This window comes from Alligator sinensis, unplaced genomic scaffold, assembly GCF_000455745.1.
Source record: "Alligator sinensis unplaced genomic scaffold, ASM45574v1 scaffold216_1, whole genome shotgun sequence".
Lineage (NCBI taxonomy): Eukaryota > Metazoa > Chordata > Crocodylia > Alligatoridae > Alligator > Alligator sinensis.
In genome coordinates this window covers 851,336-873,803 of record NW_005841868.1, presented here as the reverse complement: position 1 = coordinate 873,803, position 22,468 = coordinate 851,336, and the positions used below count along the sequence as shown (strand labels likewise).

The following is a 22,468-nucleotide window of genomic DNA, read 5'->3' as shown; positions in this document are numbered from 1 at the left end:
GGTCCTGCCATGAGCCTCCCGCCCCCCTCCTGCTCTCCCAGTCCCCCATGGCTGTCCCGCCCACCCCAGCTCTGGCCCTTTAAAAAAAAACAACAACCCCCAAACTCACCAGCTGCTGCAGCGGCCTTGGGGCTTCTGAGGACTCATGCAGAGCCCCCCATGCAGCACTGGGCAACGTGGGGCAGCGAGGATTGTCTCCCCCACCTGGCAGCACCTGGTAAGTCAGGGCTTTTTTCCCCCCCAAGTACCAGGAGCTAGGGCGGGTGGGACAGCCATTGCCAGGCTGGGAGAGCGGACAGGGGATGGGCCTGGGAAATTCAGAGATTTGGATATTCAGCAGCAGCTGAATCTCCAAATCAGATTCGACCAAATTAATTCAGGACAGTGATTCGAATTACCGAATCGAATCACAGCCCCCCAAATTGGCTGAATCTGAAGTGAATGCTAGCTGCTTCACACACACCTACTAAATACACACTACAATCGGCACTTTGGCAACAATGGCAAGGAAATTAAATTATCTTGTCTTCTCATGGAGATGATTCATTAAGATGTCAGTTGAGGCACACCTGTACCAGGGAAATATGGCAAGCTTAAGATGTAGCTGTACCTGTTCTTTGAATAAACAAAGGGCTTTAAATGTCCAGACTGCCAATTTGGCACATTTTCCAACATGAAAATCACTGACTTTGGGGTGGATTGAATGTCTCTAATAGAGGAAAACAGTCACATTTTGAGCATTATGCTACTGTGTCACAATGAATGAATCAGTAGCATTCAAACATTGCTCTGGACTTTATATCATACCAGATTTACAATTTCTCTTCTTTTAAAATCAAAAACCCCAGCCCACCACTGGTTAGGAAGTGAATAGATTGCCTGATTCTAAGCATATACATTGATTGTTAAAAAGCAACCTAAATGTTCTAATGGGCAGATTAATCTCCATTAATTTAGATTATTTATAAAGTTTTGACTAAAAAATTCTTAATTTTTTTTTGCTACATATGTTTCAGCTTCAACCAACACTTTCTGAATAAAAGCCTTCCTGCTGCCAAATTACAAATGCAATTCCTGCAGTTTCTGCATGTTTGGCATGGAAAGGATTCTGATGGGCATAAACAAAAACACCAGGAAGTCTCTTACACAACAGAGACAGCGTGAGGAAGAGCCCTGCCAAACTCGCTTCAAGATTAGGCTAAATTTAATTCAACAGTCAACAATTCTTTCTTAAATTATCAAAATATAATTTGCATTTTAAATAAGCATTGATGCTGGAACCAGCTTCTCAAAAGCCACTTGAAGCAAAAAATAACTTGTAAGCAGCATGAGCCCAAGACTAATATTTTACTGAAGAAACAAAATTTGCATAAAATTCCAGCACCTGCAGAGTTTATGGTCTGACAAAAGTTATTGTTAGGAGAAATAATCCACTCAGCGGTTTATCTTTGAAAAGACTTCACAACCAGCTCAGGTCTATAACTGCTTTTTCAAATCCAACTGGCTGATACCAGCAACAGGTACACCCCAATATAATTTAGCAGAACAAAAAGGCACTGTGCCAAATCAGCTGGCTTTACACTAGAACCGGGGTGGGCAAAATGGTGGATCCAGGAGGTGGCCAGGCTCCATTTCTCAGCAGCAGCCAGTTTCTACGGAGACCCCAGGGGCAGTGGGGCCATAACAGCATGGGGTAGGGTTTCCATGCAGACCGACCCAACCAGTGCTGGCAGGGCACACGGCTGGGCGGGAGCTGCTCCAGGGCTGGGGCCAGGGACAGTGATAACAGCACAGTTTGGAGCTGGGGCAGAGCCGCGATCTGCTGCCTGCATGTCCCTGCCCAGGGTGTGCAGGCAATGGATCGCAGCTCTGTCCTGGCTCCAGCCCATACTATCACCACCACAGGATCCTGGCTCTGGCCCCAGCCCCAAAGCAGCTACCCGCACAGCCGCGTGCCCTGCCAGCACCACTTGGGTTGGTCTCCATGGAAACCCTAGCCCTGCGCTGTCATTTACTTGCTGCAACTTGAGACCATTGCTCCTTGCTCTGTCATCTGCCACCACTGAGAACAGTCTAGCTCCATCCTCTCTGTAACCACCCTTCAGGTAGGTGAAGGCTGGCATTAAATCCCCTGAAGTCTTCTCTTCTTTAGACTAAGCCCAGTTCCCTCAACCTCTCCTCATAAATCAGACATGCGAATGCCTGTAGATAGCAGACTGTGGATTTTCCTTAGCAAACAAAAGCTTTTGCAAATCCAGTCCCACAGTGACTCACTCTGGAGTGGGCAACATAGATAAATACAAGGCTGGAGCATATTCTAGGATGGTATCTAGCTAACACCTTCATTTTTTGTTAATAAGAATGGTTTTTCCTCTGTTGATACTGTCTGCTGTTGGTTTCATCAATTTTCAAGACCTACAGAAAAGGCTATGTTGGAGTATGACTGTGTTTATGTGTGTGCATCCTGAAAGATAGAGATCCTTACCCTACTATGCTGGAAGTGAGATCCCACTCCAATCCCAGGAGAGCCAGGAGAAGGAACTGGGGAAGAATTTGGAGAAGAGTGAAGATTCCCTGTGATTAAAATTCCAATGTCGTTGTCCATGTCCTCTGGGAATGGGAGGTCAAACATGTCATCTGAAAGAAAAAAAAGAAAGCACCACCTTTAATCTGCTGTGCAGTTAAAAAAAAGACTTGAGTGTTGTTTACTGAGTCTAACACATTAGACACCAAGTCCTTTTCCAGGATGCTGTTGAGACATCCTTGAGCTATACACTGAAAAAGCTGCCAAAGGTAAGCAGTACACATTTAATTATTTTACCCCGCTTAGTCAGCCCTTTTCACTTCAGTACTGGAGAATTAAAAATAAAAGTAAGCTTGACACAGTGGCTGATGTCTGCTAAAATTCTGCATTTTAGTGCGGGTCATATATGGACCAAAAAGACTACTTTTTGTGAAATCAGCTTGGTAGCAATCCAAATGGATGTAGTTTAGATCAAAATGAATTGCATCTCCCAGCAGTTGGCCACTGGGTGCTCTCAGCAATCTAACAATCAACAATATATTTGAAATAGGTAAAATGTAATTAAAATGTACATCTAAAGTTATCCACAGCAAGCACTGCACTTCTAAGTATGCTTGAGTGGTAAAGGCCAGGGCTTCTGGAAACTATTCACAATACCTTGTCCTGTGACCTATCCAACCAACTTTAAGGCTAGGGACAGACAGTCAAAAAGTCTCAGCCTGAATTGATTCATTATTTGCAGGTTAGTTTAATCTGGCTAGGCACAATCAGTTTTGTAACCAGACAGACAACCCAAAAATGCACGGACATGCCTGCAGTGGGTCAGGCTAGAAGCCGTGGGGTGCTAGAGCAACCCTCCCTTCCCTTCCACAGGGCTGAGCTGAGCAGGGGGGCCGGGGGGGGCGGTGTGGCCAGGGCCTGGCAGAACACTGTAATTAGGGAGGGATCTCCCCCCCTCCCCCATCAGCATTTAACACTCCATAAGAAAACAAAGCCTCTTTCATTACAAGCTTTTCTTAAATAGCTTTTTCCAAAGGAAAATGCACACCAGCCTCTGGCTTCTTTACTATTCATTCCATCCAGGAAGAGCACACACTAACTGCAGATGCTTCCTCAGCCTGACAAACGTTTTTTAAACCCAAAAGCTTGCTAAGAAATTTTTTCCAAATATTTAGTTAGTCTAATAAAAGATACCAGATTTACTCAAAGAACCTTGTCTGCCTTTTCTAAAGGAAGGAATGCAGGGACATTACCACCTGAGCTGCAGATTACTTTCAAAAAGCCCTAAGTGAACACTGTCCTATCTGCCTTACACAGCATTAGCTAGCATACCACTTGCTGGCTACAGTCTGTGCTATGGGAGAGAGGAGGAAGGGATTTCTGCTTAAGCAGTGAGTGGTGAGAGGTGGAGAGGGGAGCATGGGGAAGCCAGCAGACCCTGCTGTGCCTGTAAGTCTCTGTTCCCTGGCTGGAGCTCCAGCAGAGGGGAGGGGCCAGCTCTGCTGTGGAGCAAAGAGCCCCGCCCAGCCCAGAGAGCATGCTGGGAAGCTGGGGGTATCTGGTTTATTTTAAACCAGCAAAGGGTCTGGGACAAATATTGCATAAACCAGTATGACCCAAATCAGACTACCTTCAACCAGGTTTATCTCAAACTGGTTTTAGCCATTTTCAAACTAGTTTATGTGCACTGAACATCTGTTTTGTTACAGGCTTAAACCAGTTTCTGATCACTTAAACAGGTTTATGTGTAATGTCTGTCCCCAGCCTAAGGGTACTGCCCCAAAAGTTAAATACAAATCAGTGCTAGGGTAGCAGAATCTATAATCTTCTAAAATACAAGTGTGCAAATTAACTGTATAATCATTTTATCACTATATGTCATTTTGCTACGACTGTTTTTAATGGTTTGCTTTAATTTACCTCTTGGACCAAAAGAGAAAACATGGAAACCTGAGAAGTTTTACTGGTTTAGGTCTTAAAAATTAAATAATGCGTTCATATCACTATTGTACTCTAGACCATACCAAATGATATGAGGGCACAAGGAAATCCTGGATTATTAGAAGAGAAAGGATAGTTTACAGCAGATTTCCACACCCCTCACCACCTGCTTGGAGAAAGGCCCATTCCTCTGTAACTGGATTTGCTCCCCAGGTGGAGCAGAATAAGAAATTATCAGTGGAAGGTTTTTTTTAATCACTTCAACAAAAAAGGCTCTAGTGCAGTAAGAGAGTCAATACCTAAACAATGCCCTAATATTATTTTGCCATTTATGCATTTGCTGTGGTTGCTACAGGAATGTGACAAGACACCAAATGGAAGCTGGAGATCATACAGTTGACAAGAGGAAAGTAGCCAGTCTGTGAAATATACTCTTAAGGTGAGGTCATTCTTAGGAGATTTTGGAAGTAGTTGGGAAAAAAAATCATTGGTTTTGAGAAAACATCCTATTTCTTTAATTAAAAAAAAATCACCTCTCAAGGGCTTTAGTTGGTATATAGACATTTTCTCATGTAAGTCAACAGTCTGAATAGGTTGGGTCCTAATGTCAAGTCCACTTAAACCACTGAGCTGCCATACCATCTCACAAAGTAGGCTAACACCTATGAAAGCTATGCCTCTGTGAATCAGTTAGTCTCTAAGGTGCAATACTGCCCTGTCAGACTAACAGCTAACTACCCTTCTTTGAACTCCCATGAGGCTGTAACTGTCACCCACATCACACAATTCCCATCACAAGTTGTCTTTCCTTTGAGTCTCAACTCAGAAGATAAAATGGACACTGAGAATGTTTGTTCTCCAGAACATGAATATGCCATACTGGCTAGACAGGAAAACTAGAATTATAAATCTTCATCTTCCTATTTTTTCTATGGCAAAAGAAAGCAGTTTAATTTTCTAAGCTGACAGCCCAGTCTGTTGTTTCACTTAATTTCAAATAAAGACACCAGAATAGTTGTTGATTTTCAGTGCCCGTTCTTTTTAGCCAACAGTTGATTTTAAAAGGAAATGTTCCATCCATTTATATCTACGTTTATATAATTATACATTACTTAATTGCTGGTGAAGATCATAAAACAATCTTAGTCCTTTTGACTTCCTGGTGGGAGGAGAAACCTTAACTCTTTTGCAAAAATTCGTACTGCTACTTTGAATTCTAGGGGTGTGTCCATGTCAATCGGCAGCTTGCCAAAACAAGTCCTCCATAAATATGGGAAGCATCTCTCTGATGACTGAACCACGTTAGAAGTACTTTTTGGAGCCCACAACAGATGCAGTTCTAGCAGGCTACCTTTGTTTGCTCTCTAGAATCTTTTAGGCTATAAATTTGATTTACCTGGAGTTCTCTGACAGATGGCAATCCGTCTCTTTTAAAATACTCTTGATAGTTGTTTGCTAAACTCAATTGAGCCTGTACACTTCTCTTTGCCATTAAAAGGGAGGGACTGATGTTACTTTAAGGTTTTAGAGAGACTGAAACAATTTTGCTTACAGGCCTCAAAACAGTGTTGACTTATTTTTTAAATTCAGCTTGTTTATAGCAATATGCTGGAAAGGTGTAAAAAGAGTCGGCAAATAAGTTATGAAAGCATATTCTCATTGTTCAGTTGATAGAAAGACAAATTATGATACCATGACTGATTCAGATGATGGAAAGTTACAAGAGTAAAAAACAAGGAGGAAAACATTACATTAAACATCACCATGTATTTTCAAGATATTTTTCTTACCCAGCTTTTTCAGGTAACAGAGGCACTAACAAACAGACTGATGATCTTTACAAGAAGGTCAGGACTACTACAAAAATCCTCTGCTGTGGGTGTACACAGAGAATAGGGGAAGCCCAAATGCATTAATTAGAACAAGAGCCATTTATCCTGTTTTTATAGGCCAGAGTAATGGCACTGTAAAGTAAATATATTTCTAGGTAGCTCTGCATATTCTTTAAAATATACAGTTGAAAGCAAAGAGAGAGTTTGTTAATACTTCATTGCTACACATGTGGTGTTTGAAAATAAAGACTATAATTAACAAATCCCTCTCATTCTGATTAAATGAAAAAAAACAAGAGTACTTTTTGTCTTGGACTACTTGGAATAATTTGAAGCTGGCTTACTGTGTTCGTGTGTGTTCAAACCCACATGGGCTGGTTATTTTCCTTCATCTTCTGCAGAGAGCATTAGATGGCAAAAACAGTAAATTAATCTAGTTTATTAACTTCCCTCCTACAACCTCAGTAAACAAAACAGAACTAACGTCATGCTCTGCTTAGCACCCAAGCCACAAATGAGATGCCTAATAGCTTAGGAGGCAGTTTAATTATTAAACACCGAACAGAGTTAAGAAAATTAAATTTAGCACCATTTTGGAAAACGCCAGGTCCTGTACCTGATTCTAATTAGCATCTGAAGCATTAAAGGCCAGGTTAATGCAGGTTAAATATTTGTAAGCACTGCATTTGGTCAGGATTCTGGGGCCTTGAAAAGACAGCTGCATCTGTATTGAGGAACAGCTTCCCCTTCGTGAGGCCCACTGAAATTCCAGGAGAGGTAGATCAAAGGCAGCTACTTCATTAAAAATAGAGCAAGTATTTCTTTTCCATACTGTAATTTCCCCTTTAATATTTTTATTTTAAGTTTTTTTGTAACTATCCATTTAAATTGTTTTAAAGTCATTTTAAGACCCTTTTCAATAAAAGTTAGAAGAAAAATTATTTGATAAAGTATTAAAATAATGAATCCTGCTGATTCAATACATAACAGGCTGTGCCCACTCTTCTTGTTTCATATGGGGCTGGTCTTATTTGCCAAAATTATACTTAATTAAAACAATAGTGCCATATATATAAGTTGCATAAAGAGGATCTTGGGTTTTTTTTATCTGAATCTTTTTAATTAAAATATTGTCCCAATCAACTAAAGGGAAATATGCAACTAGGATACAGTAGCTACAAAGTCACAACAGGAAAGAAAATTCCATGTTACAGGTAAAAAAAACAAACCAAATCCAGACTATCTGCAGTTTTGCCTTCAGAGCCATTTATATATTGGGCCACTTAAAAAAGTTCAATTTGCTTGCTGACTTGTCAGAAGAAGGGAGAGGTAGTCTATAAGGTACAAATCTATCTTGCCTTCTGCTTATCAGAAGAAAACATGGTTATTGGCTAGGTTACTAAAGAGGCTGCTCAGAAAGATACTGTTTTCCACCACTCCCATCAGAGTTATTCCTATTCAAATTAAAGTGTTTTGTGACCAGTGTAGAATTAGTCTCTCCATAGTTGCGGTGCTGTCAGACACAGTTGCGCTCTAGACCTGTATTGTTAGTAAGCCATGGGCCTACCATACATGGCTCATGAGTGAACTTACCATTGTTGGGGCTGAATCCATCTTCATTGGGATAATGTGCTGGAGCTACCTGGATAGTGGCAGAGGTTGGAAACACCAGGATGTGTGTACAAGAAGCATCCTGAGGGGTATTCAGCTGAGATGACTGCAGATTCAGTGCAGTACTGCGCCCAAACACTGATCCCATAGTGACAGCATCTTTCAGGACAAAAATACAGGGGAAACCGTTTATAGTCTTTCAGGTATGAGTATTATCTTATATATGCTCTCTCGCTATATGTGCATTTAGTTAAGTTGTTGTGCATCTGACTTAGTTTGGCATTATAACATGATGGTTAAGATTTTTTTTAATTTTTAGTTTTAAAAGGATATTTACTAGTAAAAGCATTAAATTAAGGTGTATAGAGCTAAGTGTCACCTGAATTCTTACACTATAGCTCATTCCCCATTTATTTCTGTCAAGAGTTCTGTCCCTTTCCACTGCTTCTCAATGGGAAATGGACAAAGAGGAAAGAGAGATTTAAAAACCTGCCCCTCAAAATTAGATTTCTAAAGCAAGACATTTATTATTAAAATGCACCACCACCTTTTGTTTAAAACTGGGTATTATTTGTATCATATAGCACCCCATGTTGGATGGCATTAAAAAGAGTAATTTGCCTCCCAGGTTTTGAGAAGCATTATATGAGGGTGAATGTTTTTAGAGTCATTGTAGTTCTTATGTACCAGATCTTAATTTAGCAAAAAAATCTGACCTAATCTGCTCTTAATAATGATTTGTAAATTAAAAAACAAAATTAAAAAAATATACAAAATGTCGAATGCAGGAGTTCATATCAGACAGAGAAGACATGCATACACAAAGAATGATGACAAAAAAACAAACTAAAACTATAGTTCAAATGAGGCAAGGAAGAGGCAAAATACCGTTAAAACTAATTAAAACAGGAAAACTTCAAAATAAAAAACTATTCCAGACTTAGCAACTGCTCTCAACTATCTACAGGGAAGCTTCACAAATGGAACTTCAATATGGTTTTCTAGTGGATGGCTGAACGTAACTATTTTTTCAACAGTTTAGGAATATGAAAGCAGTGATGGCTTTCATTCTGGATTTCAATGAAATACACTCAACAACCCAACCTAACCTCCCCTGCTCCAATTCCTTCATTAAAAATGTATTCCTAAAACAGGAATTTCTGCAGTCCTCCTTGCATCACAGTCTATATAGCTGTAACATTTTAACTGAGAATCTGACCCTGCTTTTCTTCAGAGCATCATTTTCCCACTGAGCAAACCAGGACCACCATCCTTTTGGTAGTGACACAAAGCAGTTTCCTTCCTAGGAGCAAACTCCTCCAATGGACTTCATCTGCTACTATAGTCCACTGGGCTGGTCCAAGCTGTACTTTATACTGCTCTTCCCATTTAAGCACTGAAAGGTCTTCCAGCTTGGCACATTTCCAGTGTGGACTTCCGGCCAAAAGAAGAGGTCTTAGTAAGCATTTCTATCTGCTAGTGTTTTTGTAGTTGGCTGAAATTTACCTGGCATCACAACAAATGACCCCTGGGGCTCCATGGCAACCAGGCAGGCACTAAGGATAGAAGGAGAATCTGCTGATGAAATCCCACACATGCGGCACACCTCCTTTAGCTGTTTGCTGATTGTCTGCAGGGAACACTCCCCAAGGAGGATACTCCAGTCTGAAATGCAGAAATGCAAAATTAGCTTCAAGAGAACTGAATGGAAGCCTGGTTAACTATCAGAGTAATGTTTTTATTCTGTGAAATATGCCAGTGCTTGGGAGAAAATACTGCATGTTCGTAACACTTCCTATTTCAATAGCACCTCCTATCTAGAGATCTCAGTCACTAAAATGTTAACTAATTAAGCCTCAAAGCACCCCTTTGAGATAGAGAAATACAATCCCTATTTTATAGGCACAGGAGGAACAGGCACAGACTGTGACCTTGAGCAAGTCACTTAAAGTGATTGCATTAAAGTTAGGAACAGAGCCAAGGTCTACCAGAACTTGAACTTTAACCACTACAATACATTCCCTCTTATTGGGAAAGGAAAGAAGACCAGGAGAGCACCAGGAGAGATGTAGACAGGGATTTAGAAAATTATTGTTAAGTGTGTGCTGATTTCTGGTTTACGAGATGTGGCTTCCCTTGTTCTACTGTATCACCACTTAGAATACTTTTCAGTAACAAAACTAACAATGTTAGTATTAGCAAACTCTTAATTTCTAACATGGGCTTTTAAGTCAAATACCCCATCTTGTTGGGAGAGGGAAGTACTCCTCAGCTGTTGGCGCTGGATCCTTAAAGATTCATTCCCTTTGCTGTCATCTAAACCTCATCTCTTATCCCTAAAGTCTTACTTGTCTGCACAAGGATCCTACTGCAAAATAAGATCAGGTGTAAATTAGGTGTAGACACATTTATTCTGCACTGTGAACAAAAACAAAGTCTGTAGTTTACTAAACCAGGGGATTTCTGGCATTGCATTAGAGACCTATTCTGCACTAAGAATAAGTGTGGTTTCTGAAGTTTAATGCATTTCCCAAGTGGACAAGCTAAACTATAACAAAAGTACCCAGTGCGTAAGAGTATCCACACAGAGAGGTAATGGGAAATGCCTATTGTAGAACAGCTATTTTGAGCTACCTCTCCTTACAGAAAAGTTGTAAGTGCATTACTGCAAAGAAGGACTAGAGTTGAGCTGGCTTAGTAAGCAAAAAATTGTGTTCCTATTTGCAGGTTTCTGGTCAACAGAATCTAACACATTGCTTTGTGAAGTGGGTCAGCCTAATATTTATGTTTTTGCAAAAGATTGTGATGTACAAAAGGAAAATATTTAGTATTTATAAATATAATTTATAAATATATATAAATATAAGTGGAATGGAACTCTTGAGTCCAAAGATCAGTTTTACAGGTCTGCTTATATAATCAGTCATACAAACAATTTTTCTTATGAATTTTTATTTGCAATTCACAGAACCAGTATGACACTCTAAGCACTGTGTCAATGAGGGATTACAGAAGTTGGAGTGGCTGAAAGCCTTTGGCCTCTTAACTCAGGATGCATCCAGAACATGCAGTAATCCTACTGAAATATACTGCCTGTCATGCCCTATTACTTAAATATCACTCCTGAGCTAGCCTCTTTACTTCAAGATCTCTTCTCAGCTATACTGATCCTTTTCCAAAAGAGGAAATGGAAATAAGCCTCTTTTCAGATGAGCAGCATGCTGCAAAAGGAAGTGCTTAGAATGGGAGTGCTGGGTCAACATGAATTCCACGTATAAACCCTCACAAAATGCCAATTTAAAAAAAAAAAGTGACCTGTCTCTTCTCAGAGGGTTTTCACTGGGATTATTGATCCAGCTTGTTAAGATTGCGACAGAGGATATGCTATAAAATAAAAGCAGACCAAGACCCCAAGTCTATGGACAGCAGTTACACATAAACCAGTTTAAGTAATCAGGAACTGGGTTAAACCTGTAACAGAACAGCAGCTCAGTACACATAACCAGTTTCAAAATGGCTGAAACTGGTTTAAGATAAACCTGGTTGAATGTAGGATCAGACTTAACTGACTTGGGTCAAACTGGTCTATGAAACATCTGTCCCAGACCTCTTTCTGGTTCAAGTTAAATCACAGCTCTCCAGCATCCCAGCATGCTTTTCAGCCCTGGGCTGTGCTGTCTGCTCCAGCAAAGAAGGGTTGAGGGGGTAGAGGGGGGAGAGGCAGGGACTTTTCCTCTCCCTCCCCCCAGGTAAACCCCGGTTGGGGTCTGGGGCCATGGAGGGGGGTTAAACCCCCCTTCCCCCGAGTACAGAGCTGTCTTGCTGCTAAACTTACTGCTGGTTGCAACTGTGGACTACAAATCCCAGAGGCACCTAGAAGCAGGAAGAAGAAATGATGAGCAACCCTGCTGAGCTCTGCTGCTGTGAGTCTGGACTGCAAATCCCAGAGACCTCAGGGGCAGAAGGAAGAGGAAACGAACATGCAACCCATGCTGACTACATGCCAGAGAGCTGTGCTTTAGCGCCTCCCAGATTCTGGCTTGAGCCACTGCAGGCATGTGGGTGCATTTCTTGAATCAAAAGTAAATGAGTCCAGTTGTTTCTCAGTTTAATCTCTGCAGTTTAGACTAAACTGCAAAGACTGAATTGATTCAGTCTCGGGCTTTTTGACTGTCTCTACTTATCCCAAAATTCTATCCTCACAAAAGAGTCTGGAGGAAACCTCATCTAAGCAAACTGACATTCACAGGTGAACTAGAGGAAGGGAACTGTTGATTTAAAAATTCAGTTCTTAATCTGTCCTCCTTCACCCAACAGACTAACTCCTATTCCTGTGGTTGGTAACTTAATCACTAACCAAGTTAGAAATCTTGCTTCCTGTTAAGGCCATATGGCTATTCGTCCTTTACATACGTTAGCTGGAAGGCAGGAGTAAATTTCAACTGCCTTTTTTTTTACACTGACTGAAGCACCAGGTCTCTAAGTAGGTGCGCTAGTTTACTGTACAAAAGTGCAGACTCTTTAGTTTTAATGTTTTTAAATTATCCCCAAGCCCACAAATTTGGGGTTGCTTTGAATGTGTTAACATGGGAGCTACATTTGCCTTTGGTGATTGATAGAAGAGGAACACACATACTGTTTAATTGATCTTTTTCCTCTTGTCTAGATTATCTTCATGCTCCAGTTCAATAGACACAGCACTAAATCCCTTATCAGAGCCGTAACGCTCACTCTGGTTTTTACTACCCAGTCACCCATGCAAATCTGCATAAGAACTAGCATCCTGATTCACAGGACAGAGTATGGAGCTCCTTTCAGAAACCACATATGCTCATAGTAAATTAAGCCGGTGAATTGCTGTTGAGTAAAAATGAGGCACTACTCTTTCAAACCACGTGCTTCAAATGTGTAACTTATCTCCCTGTTGGCTCAATCATGAGATACCTTGTCCTCTGAACAGAATCATCCACATGGTAGCACCAGAGCACTGCCTTATTGTAAGCCTCAAAACCTTTTTTTTAAGACTGCTTCTGGTAATTGTTTCTTAAACATTATAACAACATCTTAGCCCGTTGCATTCACAAGCCAATGCAGCTTTACTTAACTGAGAGAACAAAGATTTATATAGAACTGTCATTCAGTTGGATTCCAAAAGAATTATTAATCTAATGGATTATAATCCATGAGCTACCAAAAACATTTTTGAGAGCTAACATTTTCATTTGATTTTCCAGAAAAATAGCAATGTATGAGAAACCATATATTTCTATGAATTTACAAAATGAGATGACCTGCAATCTTACCTCAGCGTATTTTAGTAACACCATGTTATTCGATCACTTTTTTAAAATCCTGATCTGAATTTCATCTAGATTACTGAACATGTTGTTCAGTATTCAGTAGCATAACTTTCATCTGAAGTTTTACAAACAGTAATTCGGTACCTGCTACTCCACTGTAGCAGATAACTATGGGCCAAAGCCTTATTTTATGTATTTCTGGGGTCAAAGTTATACTATGATACTGTATTACAAAACCCAATATACTACAGAGTACTTCAGTCTAGTATTACAACTCTCTTTATGATTGTTCTCATTATTGTGCTTTCCTCATTACTGCTAAACGTCAAACTACACCGAATTACATTAGTTGCTTTATGCACTATAGTAGTAACTTTTAAATATGGATTCAAGAATGTGTAAAAGCAGATACTACAAAAGGAACTAGGTATTCTAAAGTGTCTTAATCTGTTTTGTCTCACCTGCAGAAGTGTCCATGTAGTGTGTGGACAGGGATAATGCTTAAGCCTTTTAAAAAGCTGTTTAAACAACAAGCAATCAAACATACAAGCCAATTTAAAACTGTTTAAACCTCCTGAAATATTTCAAAAGTATACCTAGTTAATCAAATATTATTTTGAACTGGTCCTCTTTGAACCTGTTCAGTGTCATGTGACACCAAGCTTTCCATGACTATTGTGTGGTCAGTTCTCCAGGCATCCCATGCTGCACCTTTCCTCACTGGCCCAACCCCTGCACTGCAACTGGCTACTCTGGTATTCGGTTTGGTATGCTCCAACCTATACTGCCTGCACTTGAACCAGTCCCGTTCCAGGCAGACTTAGGCTGGGAGAAGGGAGAATGGCTGTGGGGGTAGAGAGGATCCCCTGCTTCTAGATGCTCTGAGGGGTTGCCAAGTGTCTCTGCAGCTTTTAAACAGCACTATTACCAAGGCCAAAGTCAATTTGATTCCATTCCTGGTACGTGATATGAAGAACCTGGGTAACCCCCCAGAGCACCCAGTACCCTGGGAATCCAGAATCAAGGATACCCCCTCTATCCACCTGGCCACCCTTCCCCTCACCTCATATCAGCCCATTAAGCAAGTCTTATAGCTCCACTTAGCTCAAAACAAACTTCACATTTTCATACCTTTCAACTCGCCATGGCCTAGTCGACCAAGTCGCCCAATGACAACTCTCCAGGGAAGTGATGTCATTTGTACTATCCCAATGCACCATTCCCACAGCTTCTGCAGACCAATTTTACGTGCAGACAATTTGCTCCTCCTTGATCTAGAGATAAAAGGAAAAAAAGAATGGAAATTAAATATTTTCAGATTTCTCTCTCATACTTATTTCATTTCTTACTATCTACTCAGATTCTTATGCTGTCCCCATATCTGCAAAGATGAGTTGCCAAACAGTTAGATATCAGAAACTGATAAGTTTTTTTGTCTGCTTTTATAACTAGTACTGCAATAGTACCCAAAGATCCCAGTCAAACTGAGGATTGTCCCAAAAGCACTTGAAGGTACTCTGTAGGCATTCATAAAACAAAACTAGAACTTCTTTCCTCTGCACTTCATAAGCTATGATAGAAACCATCATTTTAAGTGTAATTCCCATTAACCGTAAGAGAGGTTACTATATAGGGGGTGCATCTACACATGCATTTGAACTGGGATCGATTTACTTGCTAGTAAACTACTCATGAGTAAACACTCCTGGGCAGGCTTCTATACATGCAGGGATGTGCTCCTAGCAGCAAATCTGCTCCCACTTCCCGTGGCTCTGGAATGGGCCCTTGCTGCCACCAGGGAGCGCTCTAGGCTCCCCCTGGGTGCTAGCCCAGGGGCTGGCAGGGAGCACCAGGCCAGTAGACAGATGTCTCCTGGCCAGGGCTGGGACATTGCTCCCTGTCCTTGGGGGGCTACCTGCTGCTGAGGCAGGGACAACGTCCCCCTGCCCCAGCAGCAGAGAGCTCCCAGCTCCGGCTTCCTGACTGAGACAAGTGACTTGGAAAGAGCTGCAGGGGAGGAGCACATCCCAGCCCCCTGCCCCGATCTGCTGGTGGGACAGCTAGCAGTGAGCCCCTGACTGGGACAGTTCCTAGCCCCCGCTCTGAAATTGAGGGGAAGGGGCTGGAGAGCCTGTTCCCTGGCCAGCTCTTTAATTGTAGAGCTAAGTAGGGAACAGGCTGGAGAGCCTGTTCCCCACTCAGTTCTGTGAGTATGGAGCTGGATGGGGAACAAGCTGGGGAATAGGTTGGGGAGCTTGTTCTCTGCTCAGCTCCGTGAGCGCAGAGCTGGGTAGAGAACAAGCTTCCCAGCCCCCACCAGCAGGGAGCTCCCAGCGCCAGTTCTGCGACTGTGAGGCCGGTGCTGGGAGATCTGTATCATCTAACCCAAGCTGTTGTCATTGCTAGATCCTTATAAGGATCTCCCAGGCTGAGCCCCGCAACCACAGAGCTTAGGTTGGGAGATAATCTCCTAGTGCTGGCCCCACTGTTGCAGACCTGGCACTGGGAGATAAGAATCTCACAGCCCCCGCTTCCTGATCACGATGACGGAGCGGGGGCTGGGAGATAATGATCTCCCTGCCCCTGCTCATCAATCGCAATCATGGAGCAAAGGGCTTGAAGTTCCCTGCTGCCAGGGCAGGGGGACATAGTCCTTGCCTGGCCTCCAGTGGCAGAGCCCACCTCAGCAGCAGGCAGCTTCTCAGGGTAGGGAGCAATCTTCTGCCCTCTGGTGGTTGGCTGACCGGAAACAGATTTGCTTCCGGTCAAGCATCTACACGTGCACTACTGTGCAATAACTACGTGCAGTGCATCCTTACTTGCCGTTGCAAGTACATTTGCAAATACATCCTTACTGGCAGTAAACTAAGCTACTTCACAGTAAAGTGTCTCATGTAGATGCACCCAGGGATGTACAAACAGCTAAGTAACACAGTGAAGAATGAGAAATATCAACCCAGACTCATACAAAACTTAAAGGTTTTTACCTATTTGGCAAATCAATATTTACAATGCAGGTTTCCAACAGTTCACCGTGGAGGTCAGTGCAGGATGCTAGGAGCCAGCGCTGGTCATGGGACAAACAATATCCAACGAAGAGCACATTGTATTTCTGACTGGCTTCTCCAAATGTTTCTCCCAGTTCAGTTTGCTTGTCTTTGATGGGTGCCAGTATAAAAGGAGGTGAGTAGAGCTGGATTGCACTGGGTCGCTACAAATAAGGTCAACATCATCATCAATACAGCTATTAAAATTGTGTGCCTATATAATATATAATGTGGATTAGTGATACACATGGAAAAAAACATGAAGGTAAAATAGACAGAAGCAGGTACAAATCCTTTTTTGTAGGAATAATTTAGGCAAAGTGGCTGGAAAATGTGTCTCCTAGGTCCAAAATGCAGCATTGTTTCTGTGCAACTGAACATAATACCAGTATTTATACCAGCATCATAGCCTAGCCTCTGGCACGGATCTTTGAGAACTCCTGGCGCTCTGGTGTAGTGCCTGAAGACTGGAAAAGGCCAATGTGTTGCCTATCTTCAAGAAAGGGAGGAAAGTGGATTCAGCAAACTATAGGCCCATCAGCCTGACTTCTATCCCAGGGAAGATCTTAGAAAAGTTTATTAAAGAGGCCATCCTTAATGGACTGGCCGACGCCAACATTCTGAGGGATAGCCAGCACGGGTTTGTTGCGGGTAGGTCTTGCTTGACCAATCTCATTTCCTTCTACGACCAGGTGACCTATCACCTGGACAAGGGAGAAGAGATTGATGTCATATATCTTGACTTCAAAAAAACCCCTTTGATCTGGTATCCCATGATCACCTGTTGGCGAAACTGGCCAGTTGTGGCGTTGGGTCCACCATGATCCACTGGCTGGGAAATTGGCTCTGTGGTCAGGCCCAGAGGGTGGTAATTGACGGAAGTCAATCGTCATGGTGCCTTGTGACCAGTGGGGTCCCCCAAGGCTCTGTCCTTGGACCCACATTGTTCAACATCTTCATTAATGATGTGGACATTGGAGTCAGAAGCGGACTGGCCAAGTTCGCCAATGACACCAAACTTTGGGGCAAAGCATCCACACCAGAAGACAGACAGGTTATCCAGGCTGACCTGGACAGGCTCAGCAAGTGGGCGGACGAGAATCTGATGGTGTTCAACACTGATAAATGCAAGGTTCTCCACGACCAAAATGCTGGCTTGCATCCATAGATGCTTCTCAAGCAAATCCTGGGACGTCATTCTCCCCTTGTACTTGGCCTTGGTGAGGCTGCAGCTGGAGTACTGCATCCAGTTTTGGGCTCCACAATTCAAAAAGGATGTGGAGAAGCTTGAGAGAGTCCAGAGAAGAGCCATGCGCACAATCAGAGGTCAGGGAAACAGACCCTACGATGACAGGCTGAGAGCCATGGGGCTCTTTAGCCTGGAAAAGGGCAGGTTCAGGGGTGATCTGATGGCCACCTATAAGTTTAACAGGGGTGACCACCAGTATGTGGGGGAACATTTGTTCACCAGAGCGCCCCAAGAGATGATGAGGTCGAATGGTTACAAACTACTGCAAAACCGTTTCAGGCTGGACATAAGGAAGAATTTCTTTACTGTCCGAGCCCCCGAGGTCTGGAACAGCCTGCCATCGGAGGTGGTTCAAGCACGTACATTGAACACCTTCAAGAGTAAATTGGATGCTTATCTTGCTGGGATCCTATGACCCCAGCTGACTTCCTGCCCTTCGGGCGGGGGGCTGGACTCGATGATCTTCCGAGGTCCCTTCCAGCCCTAATATCTATGAAATCTATGAAATTTACTTGTTTCTCAGCTATTATTCTACATAATGTTATAAACATATAGCTCAGTGTTTTGTTTTCACTACATAAGGGCTGTTCAGCTGGCTGCCTGAGGGCTGTATGCAGCCCCCAAGAGATTAACATGCACCCCTTGGGCTCCCAGTACAAACATTACTCCCTTCATTGCTCTCCTGCTGCTGCTGTCAGAGTCTCCAGGCTTCTCCCTCCTTCAGCTTCCACTTTCTACCCCTGCTCCTGGGGGTAGAACAGGGCAGGGCAGGTCAGTATGGCCCATGGAGCTGAAAAAGCCTGTGGCTGGCAGGCTTGGGGGACCCTGGGGTCTTGGCATGACGGTGCCAATGCAGCGTGGTGAGGGCTGTCGTCTGCACTGGGCATGGCAGCACATCAGCAGCAGGACACCCCTGCACCATATCATCATTTCTAGTACCTTGAAAAGAAGCTGCTGGCTATTCAAAGTATTTCACATGCTCGCTCTTTCTGATTTCTAAGAGATGCATTCACTGTTCTTGAACAGGACTCCTTGGCCCTCCAGTACAGGTACTAACCTCTGGGTTCTTGAGGGTCATCTCAATGCTGGCAGCAGGCCCAAAGCCAGTAAGAGACTTAATATGGATCTGTGTGGGCAATGGTCTTCTGCACTGGCAGTACACTGAAAATGCCAAAGACTTCAAGTGTTGAATGTAGAAAACCTGCTCATCCTTCATCGTCTGCAGCATGTACTGGCAAGGCACAATCTGTGCATTTACATAAAAACAATAAAAGTCAGTATTAAAAGCTTGTTTATCAACCCCAAAAGTATACCGCAAAACACCTCAAAGTCATGTTTATTTAGAACGCCCTTCATTAATGACTTAGAAACAGAGACTTTCTATGTTCGTTCTCTATCATTTATTATTTGTATCATGGAAGTGACTACGAGTTCCTGTCAGGATTATGGCACCATTTTGCAAGGTTCTGTGAAAACACTATTTATTTTATATAATTTATTTCAATATTTAAGGATGTAAACTCTCAAGAGCACTTTAGAAAAAAAAATCCTGTTGTCTGGCAGCTCACGACTGCCTAAATCCTGTGAAATATAATTATCTGTGTGCTAAACAGGCAAATGTATTTAAAAATCTGGATATGTTGAATGACCAGCATGCCCTACTGCATATTTCTCATGTTGACGTCTTCACACATGCTACTGAACATAAAATGGAATGATTGGCCCACCCAGGTTTCTACTACATTTCAGGTCTCATGTAGCAGCTATTGGCCTTATATTGGACTTTGAAAGGGCATTTGACTAACTATGTATGTTTGCTCTGCGGGGAGTGCGCTATACAAAGAGCCTATTGATTGGTGGGATTTAAAAAAATGCCCTAAGACTGCAGGCAAGTTTTTATTTTTAACTTTACAATGAGTCAACAAAACCAGGATTGCAAAGTACATGTCACGTTGGGTCAGATCACCAGCTTGTCTGTAAGGGGAGGACAAACTTTACTTCAAGCTCACTAAACGTATGACACTAAAGGTAGATTTAAACCAAAAGCCTATACCCAAATATCTCCAATATACGCAAGAGTTTTTTGGTCTATATCTGACTTTCTGGATGGCCCTACCAAAATCCTAGAACCCTGAGAACTCTGTGATTCAGACACAGCTTTCCAATTGCCATTTAGTTTAAAAACAAAAAACAACTACGCTTCACTCCAACTATAAAATGAATCTGGAACCACTAAGTCTTCTGATTTGACAATCAAATTTGAGATCCAGGTTGCCCTTGGACGTGTGTCCCTCCCTCCTTCTCTCAAACATCTCTCCGCCGTGTATTCCATTGTGAAACCAGCTCCCTACCTAACATGGGGTTGTTTGCTGCAGTAGTGTTTTGCTAGGAACATGTAGTTTGGTAAAGGACTTCTACTAAAGCCTATCAATGAGAGAGACAAGGAAAGAACTGTTATTTGACATTACCAGGACCCATTTCTTCCTCTTAAAACTATCTGCTGTATCTGTAGTCAAATACACAGATTATGGATTGGACGCCTCAGCCATTTTCAGACTCACCAACAACTCCCGTTTACTGGAAGACTGTCCTCCTATCGAGGGACTGCTGTCACACTGAATTTAGTAAAGTGAGTGACAGCAGGGTGGCATCTTTAGGGAGGTAAACCTGCAATGCGTCAATTTGTGGTATAGGGAGGTCCTGGCTCTTCTATTCTTAATTAAATAACAATTATGACAGTTGATACTGCTCCTCTTATTTTTATTTTGTTCATTTTAATTTCTCCTTTTTTGTTTTAAATAGTAACTGCCGCTCCTAGGACTCTGGAATTGCTGCCTTTACAGGAAAGCTAGCTTGTGAGATAACTTGTGCCCGCAATGCTAAATGGCATTGCTATGACCCAGCACATAAAGCAGTGCGACTAACCATTCCTCCCTCTCCCCCACCCCAGTACTGAAATGTTTCTCCAGAAACAATATGGACTTACAGTGATGAAGATGACTGTATAAAATTTGAGTGGTTGGGTGATCTAGTGTCAACTTGCATAGCAAGTACAGGAGAAACAAACAAAGAAAATGGCCTTTGAGAAATAGAATAAGTGATTCAAAAAGCATGTTTTAAATGAAAATCCCTTTTATAGTCAGAACTGAGTTTACAATGTTCTGCTTCTCTTTAAGCAGCAATGAGAAATACAGTATCCCAGAGCTAAACACTGAATCAGGTCTTGTCTTTTTGAGGTAAGATCTTAGGGGCAGAGGCTTGTTGTTCACTAGGTTAATATAGTGCCTAGAAGATGGTTCACCCAAAAGATAGACATCAAAGAATAACAATAAAGCACATGATATCTATGGTGACCATCTGAGCATGCAGATAGATGTATATTGTATTGTATATTGTCTGCCACGTATAATTTTTTTATTTTATTTTTTTTTACAATGCATAATTTGTTTAGCACAGTTTTAGTAGAAGGCTCTTCTCCACTGTATTGCAATACACCTATAAACATCTGCTTGGTTTTTGTATTTTAAATAATAATATTCTGTATACCACATAGCAGCAATGGAGAGAAGGTGTTGTGCGAAGTAAATTCTGTTACTTTTTATTTTAAGAGCTGTCTGCTGTTTTGACTTTCATTGGCAAAATGTCCTAAGTAAACCGCACTTCAGGTGCCCAGAAAATAAGCATGATGCAGTAAGAACTGGCAAGCCCATTAATCATTTTACATAAACTGAAATCTAACTGTACTATTGATCTTCAGTAGAACAGCATCTTTTCATATTTCAGTCACTGAAATGAGTATGGTTATTTGTATTTATAATTTTTTTGGTTGGGCCTAAATATTTCCTTGGAGTCAAACAAACAAAATACTCAACTGTGATACTGATTTTATGTCAAACCTATTCTGGTGATAGATGACTAGAGAAATCCTTTAATACTACAAATACAAATAAAGTAAAAGGCCAAGATTATCAGAAGTGACAAAAGTCTTTTGTGCCCAACATATAACACCTTAATAGAATGCAATTGTCAGAAAGGAATAAGAACCATCCTTCTGAAACACAGGAACCATTTAGGCCCCAAGGTGTCAGAGATATGGCCCCTGGGCTGCATCTGTACACAGAGCCATATTAACTGGCCCCTGGCACTGCCCATGGGTCTTGGAGTGACCCACAGGCAGCATGCAGGGTGCACTGGATGGCCCTGGACCCTGCAGGCTCTTAGCCTGTGGGGCGCAGCTTGGCAGTAGCAGAGCAGGATTGAAATGTAGGACTGATCTGTGGGTCTGGTTCAGCCCATGGGACCAGATGAATTTTGGCAGCTCTGATTTAGGCTATCAAACTGAGGACTGAGAAAGACAAGTTGCTTTTGAAAATGATGGCAGAAGGTTTCTGCCTTTTCATGTGCATGTGCACACATGTATATAACAAGCTTTCTCTTTGCATTTGCTGGCCTACTCTGCCTTCACATATATATTACAGTGGGTGGGTCTCTGATAAAGATGTACGTAACCCATAGCAAGTGGTAGCAGCAACAGGCCAAATACCGTTCATGATGATACCAATTTAATTCTTAAATAATTCCACAGTCAATAACTACTCCAGTATACAAAGGCTATATGGCAATATATTTTTAACAATCAGATAGTAATAGAGTAGCACACCTTATGCAATGCAATGCTATAGATATATGTTAATACATCATATGCATTAAATAATATGTTTTAAAAGTGAATCTAATAAACAGGCTGAGACAGAACATACAAGCTAGGGACAGACATTCAATATGCCTGAGTCTGAATTGATTCAATCTTTGCAGGTTAGTTTAACTTGGCAAGGCTGAATCAGTTCGTAACTGTAAAGACATTCCAGAAATGCAGGCATATGCCTGCAGTGGCTCAGGCTAGAAGCTGAGTTGGGAGCGTGGGGAAGCCCTTCCCTTCCCTTTCCCTCCCCAGTACTGAGCTG

At 42.0% G+C, this 22,468-nt stretch overlaps 1 protein-coding gene across 1 annotated transcript in view; it reads right to left on the bottom strand.

Annotated features, from left to right (window-relative positions):
• MED13L (mediator complex subunit 13 like) overlaps positions 1–22,468 on the bottom strand; it is a gene marked incomplete at its 5' end in the record, with an annotated part of 372,787 nt that overhangs the window by 8,574 nt on the left and 341,745 nt on the right. The window contains 6 exons of the mRNA XM_025192712.1: positions 2,486–2,637; positions 7,891–8,067; positions 9,415–9,573; positions 14,340–14,482; positions 16,196–16,419; positions 18,562–18,750. Of these exons, the coding sequence (XP_025048497.1) occupies positions 2,486–2,637; positions 7,891–8,067; positions 9,415–9,573; positions 14,340–14,482; positions 16,196–16,419; positions 18,562–18,750 (1,044 nt within the window). The remainder of the gene's footprint in view (positions 1–2,485; positions 2,638–7,890; positions 8,068–9,414; positions 9,574–14,339; positions 14,483–16,195; positions 16,420–18,561; positions 18,751–22,468) is intronic.